Source organism: Condylura cristata, unplaced genomic scaffold, assembly GCF_000260355.1.
Source record: "Condylura cristata isolate star-nosed mole 26May11 unplaced genomic scaffold, ConCri1.0 scaffold00014, whole genome shotgun sequence".
Taxonomy (NCBI): domain Eukaryota; kingdom Metazoa; phylum Chordata; class Mammalia; order Eulipotyphla; family Talpidae; genus Condylura; species Condylura cristata.
Genome location: NW_004567115.1, coordinates 7719631 through 7730241, shown reverse-complemented (window position 1 = coordinate 7730241; position 10611 = coordinate 7719631). Strand labels below are relative to the sequence as shown.

The 10611-nt window shown below is 47.1% G+C and overlaps 1 protein-coding gene across 1 annotated transcript in view; it reads left to right on the top strand.

Moving 5' to 3' along the window:
• SPSB4 (splA/ryanodine receptor domain and SOCS box containing 4) overlaps nt 1-10611 on the top strand; it is an 84361-nt gene that overhangs the window by 12561 nt on the left and 61189 nt on the right. Inside the window, exon 2 of the mRNA XM_004682153.2 lies at nt 4213-5059. Within this exon, the coding sequence (XP_004682210.1) occupies nt 4366-5059 (694 nt within the window). The 5' untranslated portion in view covers nt 4213-4365. The remainder of the gene's footprint in view (nt 1-4212; nt 5060-10611) is intronic.

Sequence of the window (10611 nt, the reverse complement as noted above, 5' to 3'; positions counted from 1 at the left end):
TTTAACCCGCTGCGCCACCAGGGAGGGCCTATTTCTGCCTTTTAAGCGAAGTTTTATTTGTGGTCCAATATATGGCAATTTTTTTGACCTATACATCAATTATGTCAATCTTATTAATTATGCAACTTTGGGTTATCTGTGTCTTTGCCTAATTTAGTCCATTGATCTGTCATTTCAGAGATAATTTAAAGTCATCTCCCTCTATTATGTATCTTTCTGTCCTTTCCTGTCTTCCTGTGACTTTTGCTCTGAATTTTAGGGCTATTCCTGGCTGTTTTAGATCTTCAATCATGGGTCATATTTTTTTTATTGTTGTAGTGTTCTTATTTAAAATCATTTGTCCTGACTGAGCTCAACTTTTCTGCCTAGTATTAAAATTATGGTGTGGCCCTCTCTGACACAGCGCTGTAAGCTAGCCACAGCAACTTCAGCATGAGTTCGATCCCCGGGCCTGGAGGTGATCCACATGGTGCAGCAGACCTCTCCTGTCTCTCCCGCTGCTCCCCTCAGCAGTGTACATTGTCAATCTGCCTGTTCTGCTCCCCACTCTGTCTCTGGTGATTCCTCTCATCAACCCTGCACCTCTGGCCTGTACCCCAGTTATGTGTGCATAAATAAATAAATCTTAAAAAAAAAAGATTTTGGTGCCTGCTTAGTTTGAGGAAGCTTAGTTTGAGGAATCTGGCATATGCTTGCTGTTCCTTTATTGTCAAGACATGCATTATTTTATTTTGGATCTTGACATATAGCTTTCTATCTTGAAAGATGTTCTTTTTTTAGCAGTTTCTTATGGTCATAGCTAGTATTTTGGTCTTAGTTTTACTATCATATTTTATGTTTTTGTCTTTTTTTGCTTCTGTTACTTTCTGAAACAATCTTAAGTGTTTGATCTGTGTTGTTTTGGATAGTATTCTTTCTAACAATTTGAAGATTTGTATTTTAGTTTTAGTTTTTCTGGAGGTTGTCATTAAAACTACAGCAAATATACTTTCTCTTTTTTTTTTTTTAGATTATACTTATCTCTCCTGTATAAGTTGATTTCATAAGTGATTATGAAATTAGTTAACCAATTTGGTAATAGTTTTTATTTGCTTTGTATAGCTTTCTTTCTGGTGAGTTTTCTTGGTTGCCATATTTTTTCTTGTCTTTTTCTCCTTTGTTTCGACTCCAGCATGTTTGACAACACTGTGTACTAGTTCTTATTTCAAAGAGGTGAGCTTTCTTAGATCAGTATTTTGTAGGGGATGCCTATAGAAGAAGTACCAGGGGGTACCTTAGGAGAACAAACATGCTCCTTGGTTCACAGTAACTTTGCTACAGGACTCTGCAGTGTTTTCTTTTAGCCTTGCTTCTATCCAGTCAGAGAAGCCCAGAAGCTCTAGGCTTCCCTAGTGTGGGGCTTTCTTTCTTTTTCTTTTCTTTTCTTTCTTTTTTTTTTTTTTTTAAAGATTTGTTTATTGGCCCTCCCTGGTGGCGCAGCGGGTTAAAGCACAGCACTGAGAATCTAAAGCCGCTTCAGCATGAGTTTGATTCCCGCTTGCCCCGGAGGTGACCACATGGCGTGGCAGACCTCTCCTGACCCGCCCGCTGCTCCCCTCAGCAGTGTACTTCGTCGATCTGCCTGTTCTGCTCCCCACTCTGTCTCTGGTGAATCCTCTCACCCTCCGCATCTCTGGCCTGTACCCCAGTTCTGTATGAATAAATAAATAAATCTTTAAAAAAAAAAAAGATTTGTTTATTTATGCATACAGAACTAGGGTACAGGCCAGAGGTGCAGGAGAAGTGAGAGGATTCACCAGAGACAGAGCAGGAATCAGAACAGGCAGATCAGCGAAGTACACTGCTGAGGCAAGACTGGAGAGGTCTGTTGTGCTGTATGGATCACCTCTGGGCAGGGGATCGAATGGCAGGGGATTGAGCTCACACTTAAGTGGCTTCGCTTGCAGTGCTGAGTCCTAACCATTTGTGCCACCAGGGAGGGCCCTGTGTGGGGCTTTCTTCCACTCTGTCTCACCAACATACTACTTCCTGCAAAGATGGCGGGCCTATGATTTTTCTTGATTAGTCTCTTCCTCCTCTTGCCTCAGGGTGTTGGAGATTCTCCCACTGCCAGACCACATACTCTGTTCTTATTGTTTCTGATTAGGAATCCTTTTTTGTTGTTTTTTTTTTTTTTTTCCTTTCAGGAAATGCCAGCTACTAGACAGCGCTGCCAGCTTTAGCTGAGCTCTGTAGCCACAGCTGTCTCCTGTAGGTGCTTACTCACATCCTACTAGATCTTTGCTGCTTTTGGCAGCTCTTTACCAGTGTTGGCAACCTTTCCCTACAAGTGGTGGTTCAGTTACAGATGTGTTCTGGTATTGCAAAAATAGACTTTGTATTTCTCTTTCTCCTTTATTTTGGGTGATTTGGGATATGAAAAGAAATAACTTTATTTTGCTATCTTAGAATGATCTAGTGTTGCAGAATCCTGTGCTCTGATATTTTCCCAAATTAAACATTAGCCTGAGTTCTCTGGATAGGGTCAGCGTAAGCTGAAGCTTGGGTTTGACAGTAGAAAGGGAAAAAGAAATGGGAGTTGAAAATAAATTAGAAATGTTTAAAAGGAAGTTCAAGTGGGTTGGATGACGGCCGGGTTCTTTCCTTCTTCACCTGCACCATGGCTGTGAGTGTGCTACTATCGGGGTGGGAGAATAAGGGTGGACAGGGCAGGGCATAAAAATATGCCTGTTGGCCCTCCCTGGTGGCGCAGCGGGTTAAAGCACAGCACTGAGAAGCTAAAGCCACTTCCACATGAGTTTGATTCCCGCCTGCCCTGGAGGTGACCACATGGCGCGGCAGACCTCTCCTGACCCGCCCACTGCTCCCCTCAGCAGTGTACTTCGTCGATCTGCCTGTTCTGTTCCCTGTTCTGTCTCTGGTGAAGCCTCTCACCGCCCCTGAGCCTCTGGCCTGTTCCCCAGTTCTGTATGCACAAATAAATAAATCTTTAAAAAAAAAAAATATATGCCTGTCACCTAGGTTATTGTGGGAGGTTTTTCTGAGCCCTGCCTTTGTCAGTTAGGGCAAGGGAGGAAGGACATGTGCCTGCACTGTGAATGGACTGAAGGACTCAGTACTCCATCTCTCACTACCCCCAGGGCCTGTGCCAGCACCCCATGCTCTGGCAGCTCTGAGTGAAGGTGGCTACTTCCTTCTTTCTGGAAACCAGAGTGCTGCCTCAAAGGTTGTTATTTGGGGTCAGTGGTATTTATGGTGAGCGTATATGCCCAAAGAAAGGGAAGGGGTATACAAGGGCTGCCCAAAGAGGAAAACCTACCCACAGAGCCTCAGGCCTGGCCCTCCACACTATTGTCTCTCATATTGGCATATTGAAGTTATAGTCTTTGAGAGGCTAAGAGACTTTCTTGTGGACACACAGCTGGAAGATGAGAGGATTTGGCTCTAAAGCCTGGATACCAGATGTCTCGTCCCCTGCCTCCCACTCACCTTCCCTGGGAGACCTCACCCCATCTTCAGATCTCTGCTGTGTGTCTGTGTCCTAGTGACCTGTGGATCCTAACCCTATATCTTAGGTTCCAAGCCTGGCTGCACTTTAAATGCCATTTAAGCTTCCCAGGACAGCCAGAGAGAGGAGCCCTGGGCTACACTGGATGCCTCTGTGGCCCCCATGTCTTGGCCACTGTGTCTCCCTCACCAGGGCTTGTACCCCTAGAATCAGATGCACCTGGGTTCTTCTCTATGATATGTGATCTCGGGCAAATCACTTAACTTCTCTGGGCTCATCTTAATTTCTAAAATTAAATTGCAAAAAAAAAAAAAGCATAAAAACTAAAACTAACTAATAGCCTGTGATTACTCTTAAATGCAGAGCATGGATTATGGAGCCAGATGGTCTTGGTTTGAATTTGAACCTCGCCCCTTATTTGCTGTGGGACTTTGGTTAACTACTTCTTTTTTCTTTGCTCTTTAGTCTTCTCATCTAGAAAAGCGGGAATAATAAAATCTATTTTTTTTATAAGGAACGCCTAAGAATTAAATGGATTAATGCACACACATCCTTTAGAGCAGTACCTGGCATATGACAAATACTTGATGAAATATTATTCGTAATACTTATTGTTACTAATGTAAGCAAATGGCTCAGCCGGGGCCTGGACATAGATACTGTTGAAGCCACTGTTATAACTCATGCCCTTTGCTTCCTTCCAGGAGCTTGGGCCCCTGCCCCAGCCCAGTAGAGGCTGTGGAACTGTGCAGCCCAGAAGCCTGCTTGTCAGCCCAGTGTCCCCTGTCTGGCTGCGGGAAGTGGGCGCTCCCACGAGGTAGCAGAGGCCTGCAGCGGCCCCCTCCCTGCACTGAACCATGGGCCAGAAGCTCTCCGGAAGCCTCAAGTCGGTGGAGGTGCGAGAGCCGGCACTGCGGCCCGCCAAGCGGGAGCTGCGGGGTGTGGAACCCGGGCGGCCAGCGCGGCTGGACCAGCTGTTGGACATGCCGGCGGCGGGGCTGGCCGTGCAGCTGCGGCATGCCTGGAACCCCGAGGACCGCTCCCTCAATGTCTTCGTCAAAGATGACGACCGGCTCACCTTCCACCGGCACCCGGTGGCTCAGAGCACTGACGGCATCCGGGGCAAAGTGGGCCACGCGCGTGGCCTCCATGCCTGGCAGATCCACTGGCCTGCACGGCAGCGTGGCACCCATGCTGTGGTTGGCGTGGCAACGGCCCGGGCACCCCTGCATTCGGTGGGCTACACGGCGCTTGTGGGCAGTGACTCCGAGTCATGGGGCTGGGACTTGGGCCGCAGTCGCCTGTACCACGATGGCAAGAACCGACCTGGAGTGGCCTACCCAGCCTTTCTGGGCCCAGAGGAGGCCTTCTCGCTGCCCGACTCACTGCTGGTGGTGCTGGACATGGATGAGGGCACACTCAGCTTCGTGGTGGATGGCCAGTACCTGGGTGTGGCCTTTCGTGGTCTCAAAGGCAAGAAGTTGTACCCGGTGGTGAGTGCGGTCTGGGGCCACTGTGAAGTCACCATGCGCTACGTCAATGGCCTTGACCGTAAGTGCTTCTGTGCGCGGTGGGGAGGCCGGGAGTGCAGGTTTCAGAGGCTTCCTGTCCCTAGGGGAGTACAGCAGGAAAGTCCCACTTTCCACCATCTTTACGAATCTAGCAGAGTGGAGTCCTGGTTGGAACGTGAACTCCGTCAACTCAGTTTCTAGGTATCCTGGGTTTGACTTTTGCTCACTTGGTGATCTTAGGCCATGCCATTTTCCCGGTCTGCAAATTGGAACAAAGATTGTTCCTAGCTATCCGGTGCAAGGTTTTGTGAGGATGGAATAAGATATTATGAGAAAAGTACTTAGAGCTTTTAGGTGTCATCTCTAGTTTATAGCTGTCTTGTGGGAATGAAAGCCACAAGTTGTGGGATCTTCTGATTTTTCCAAGAGGACCCAGAAATCTAGACTTTCTGTGACCTGTCTTAATTTTAAAGTTGACACCTGCTCACAAACACCTCTGAGCAAACAAAACTTCTCTGCAGGCTGCAGACAAGCACAGAGGCTATGAGGTTTGACCCCTAAAGACCTCCCCTCATTAAATATGCAGTCATCTCTTAAGGCTGCTTAAAAAAATCACAGTAACATAAATGGTCACTGGTTTTAGGAGAGAGTCACTCTAGAAAGCAGGGTGCCTCTGGACAAAGAAATATGTGGCAGTCCATCCTGCTCTGGACCCCAGCAGAGGGAATCTGGAGGCTGGTGCTTGTGGGCTCACACATTCTCAGGCCAAACAGACTTCTGCCACACCCTGATGGTGAGCGTGGCAGGTGCTTAACTCCAGAACTCCAGCTCCTCAGCCGAGGGTCTACACAGGTCTGTCAGCCTCCGAGCTCCCCACTTTTGTTGAGGAACTAAGAGTGACACCCAGAAAAGAAGTCAAAGTGAGATTTTACTCAAGTAGAATTCACATTTACTTGGTTGTATGCTCAGCTCTGGAATAATCGATGTTCTTACTCATATTTTGTTTTCACAGCTATTGGCCTTTCTATGGCAGTAGATTTTGCTTTTCCTGGTTAACTGGTTAAATCTAGGAGTAGATGAGTGTGCCCCAAACTGGGCTGGTTTAGTCATCCCCATGTGGTGAGTGCCTGGCCCCATCCTAGACATGACCGCCAGGCAAACTCCAGTGCTGCATTAGTTTTTGTAATGGAACTGGAAAATTTAATTGCGGGAAGTGACCACCAGACTCGCAGGGTGGACTTGGTGTGCTAGGCTGTGGAATCTGATGTGCTTTTTTCCAGGCTCAGTGGTTTTACTTTTGGTGAGTCACTCATGAGTAAACCTTACTTTACTCACCTGTGAAATGGGGCAGTATGAGGTCCCTTTCACCGCTGCTCTGGGGTCTTCTGAGGTGTCATAATATTATAAGAGGGATTAAAGACTGACATTGGTACCTGAAGGGGACTTCCTCTTGGATTTTCTTCCTTCCTTCCTTTCTGTTTTAGCATTTTATTGAATTTTCAACAATAATTATAACAAAGAACCAAACTTTTTTTTTTTTAAAGATTTATTTATGCATACAGAACTAGGGTACAGACCAGAGGTGCAGAGGCAGGGAGAGACTTCACCCGAGACAGAGTGGGGAGCAGAACAGGCAGATTGATGAAGTACACTGCTGAGAGGAGCAACAGGTGAGACAGGAGAGGTCTGCCATGCCATGTGGGTCACCTCTGGAGCGGGGATCAAACTCATGCTGAAGTGGCTTTAGCTTCTCAGTGCTGTGCTTTAACCCTCTGTACCACCAGGCAGGCCCCTTTCTTTCTTTTTTAATGTCTTATTTATTTGTTATTTTTAGAACATCTCATTTTTTGACTGGATTCAGACATGGAAGCTCTCAAAGAAGACAGCCTCCATCTTTTGGCAGCCTTCTTGGGCCTTCATTCTTTTGGCCAAAAGTTTAGCCTAACCTCCTCTGTGGCTTCTTCCTTACTTTTTTAGCATACTGTTTCTGCAGCATGATGTGATGTTTTCACAGGAAAAACGTGGAGTTACAAGATGTGGGCTCTCAAGTGCTTTTGTCTTGGACTTCTTACCTTCTTTGATTAGGGTTTTCTCATAACATGTTGGACAACATCATCCTCTTTAGACAGATTAAAAAGCTTGTGGATTCAACTAGCTCTTTTGGGCCCCAGGCAGCAGGCACAGTAATATCAGTGAGTCCAAGAATATCCTTCTCTTTCTTTTTTACAAAGACCAAGTTGAGAACACTCCACTTGGCATCACAGGACACTCCTGATTTGCCTTTTCTTTCACCAGTCCAGCCCTCCATGGTCTGAAACAGGTCAAGACCCCCACTTCTTGGGGAAACTGGTGCATCTGCCACTGACTCAGACCACACAAACTTCCATTCCTTGCCCACAGCATCAGCAGCAAACCTTTGTGGCCACACATGTCTCCTAAACGATAAGAAGCTTTTGTTTCTCATCCACTTCACTGAGTTTCTGGCAGCCTATAAATGGGAGAGAGATGTTGTTCTGTGTATGAGAAGACTTTTGAGCTAGAGTTGGTTGTGGAAATGATGGCAGGTCTCCAAACTTGTCCCAGATTGACATGTGGGGAAGTAACAGAGAGAGGCTTTAAACAGAAAGGTGGGTCTGCTTTCTGTTGCTTCTCCACAAGATCTTGGAGATGAGAAACCCCCAGAACCCCAACAGACCCTGGTTGGACTCTGACCCCAGGCCATGAAGAGCAATCACTCCCTCTCCTGCTTCTCAGTGTCCTCTGTTGTAAAATGGGGGTGATAAAATTTACTGACACAGGACACACACAGCAATTGGTATTCGGCTAAGTGAGTAGGCTTGGGTCCTGGGGTTCACCTGTGGATGAAAATAAAGTGACCTTAGTGGAAGCTTTTCCTGTGATGTGACAGAAGTAAGTTAATGGATATCATTTTCTCGATTTGTGAATTTTTATGACCGTAAAAAGCAAGACTTAGCCGGGCCTAACCACATTTAACTCTGAAGCATGTATTTGATGAGGGCAATACCTCCTGGAAGTCATTTTTCTATTGCTAATGTATTCTTCATCTATACCATGGAGCGAAGCAGCCCAGCATCTTGGGGTTTACTGCAAAGAGCTGCAGGGCATCTAAGGCTCTGCCGTGTCAGTGAGCTGACCAAGTGGGGCCGAGGCCAGGCAGATGGCCAAGCTCTCTCCAGGTGACTGGATCCAGGCCCACTTAATACGAGCAATAACAGTAACACTATAGCTAACATACATTGTCACACATTGCTTAACGACAGACTATATATAGTCTGAGAAATGTATTGTTGGGCTATTTTGTTGTTGTGGGAGACAGCATGGAGTAATTATACAAACCTAGACATTATCGCCTACTACCCACCTGGGCTGCGTGATCAGGCTGCTTTGGACCACTATCATGCACGTGGTCCAGCGCCAGCTGAAACATCACTAGGTGACACGTGACTTAGTGCTTAGCCTGTGCTGAGTTCCATTCTAAGAACCTGATGACAACTCTTAACTCATTTAACCCTGTAACCCCTCTTTGTACTATGACACCTGTTTTATCATCTTCATTTTATGATGTAGAAGTTGAGGCACAGAGAGCTTGGTCAAGGTGACACAGCTGGTAACTGGGTGACTGATTCAAGCTAAGCCAGTGGCCTAGGGGTCCACTGGGGGACACGTTTGCGGACAAGGTGGGAGAAGGAGCAGAAGAAACTGCTCCACCAGCCAGTGGCCATGCAGCAAGCGGCAGGACCCTTTTCTGGAGACGGGTGGCAAGGCCCTGAGATGCTGGCCCTGTTCTTTTCCTCCTCCCAGCTGCTTCATCTCCAGCCCTCAAAGCTCTTGGCTCAGTGCTGAGCTCTGCAGGATGTTCTGAAAAGCTCGTCGCATAAAGGCAGCCCAGAAGTGGCTGTGAGTCAGGCATGCTTTGCTCGCTAATGGGAGAATGTCACTGAAAATGCCTCAGCTGCTGTGAGATTCAACCCGGGGATGGACTAGGCTTTGGAGTCTGCTCTGGGCTGCTTCTCGGAACTGCTTCTCCACTCCCGCCTTTGCCTTCCACATCCTTTGTCTTCTGTCCTGGAGTTCTTGGGTGATGCCTGCTGAGAAGTGACACTGGCAGTTGGGGTTGGGGGGTGGGGTGTTAGGGTGCATAGGGGAAGCCAGGCAGAAAGAGAAGTGGGCTAGAGTCCTGAACAGCTTTGATTTTTAAGATCCCAATGGTAATTTTTATTTGGCTATCACCTATGTTCTGTGTCCTGGACCAATTATTTACTGATTTGTAATTAAGTTCCTTAAAGTACTTATTACCTTACAGTGAACCTTAAGGGGATGTTACATTTATTAACCTCATTTTGTAGAAGAGGATATTGAGTCCTGACACGGTGAAGCACTTGTCCAAGTTCACATAGCAAGAAGGAGGCAGAGCTGTGTTTTGAGCCAGGTCATAACTGCTGTGCCCTGCTCCAGGCTTCCCACCGGGCAGGCCTCATTACAGAGCAGGTGTCCGTGCCCAGGTGCACTTCCAGAGGCTGAGAAACAGGAAGCAGTCTCAGGGCTCCCTGGCAGAGAGGGCTTATCTACCCGCATCGAGCTGGGAAAACTTTATTTCCAGACATTGTTCCTAGATGGTTTCATTGATCTGCCAACAAGTATTTATTGGCACAACAGCTCAGCAGAGGAAGCTGGCGGCCAGCCAAGACTGCTGGTATCGATGAAGACCACAGAATTTTCTACCAGGATGAACGCAAGGGCATCATCCCCTTGCCAGAGTCCTCCTGGCCATCTGCACTGAACTCATGACCTTCCTGTTCCACCCCGTATTTCTCTCTGGTGGTGCAGTCCTCCCAAGCTCCCCAACATGAGAACTCAGCTCCTCTTCCCTTCTGACCCAGGTCCAAGCCTGGGCTCCCCTTTGCCACCCTGCCCTGATCAGCCCAGGGCTTTCTCCTTTGCATCTTCAGTTCAGCACCGTTCTTCCCCCACCCAATCCGCACCCCCATTGTCCACCCCAGCCAGGTGGATATAAAATTCCTCCGGGCAGAGAGGGTGACTCCGGCAGCACATTGGGGTGCTGGACAGGGGCGGGACTTAGACATATTCCTGCATTTACCTTCGAAAGGTGAGCTGGGCATACAGCAGCACGTTTAAACACTACAGATGGTGTCAGGTGAGATATGCACTGCTGTCCAGCTCCCCAGTGCCTTTTCCTGTTGGCAGCCACCACTAGCAATTTCTTGTGTATTCCTCCAGAATTTTACACAAATGTGATCATACTGTCCACTGCCCTGCATCACTAAGTTCTATCCCCTTAATAGATCTTAGTGATTGTTTAATATGATGAATCTAGAGCTGCCTCATTCTTTATTAATAACTGCATGGGCTTCCATGCTGTCATTTATCACACTTTTATTATTTTTGAACACTGAAGCAGTTTTCAATCTTTGAGAGTAAACTCTTGCTCCTGATTAATTCCATTTCTGCCCCCTTCTAGCTGATGAACATCCTCCAGCATTTGTTGTCCCATCTGTGCAATGGGGATAATTATTTGTACCTGTGAGTGCTAGAAATGATGCAGAATGATGC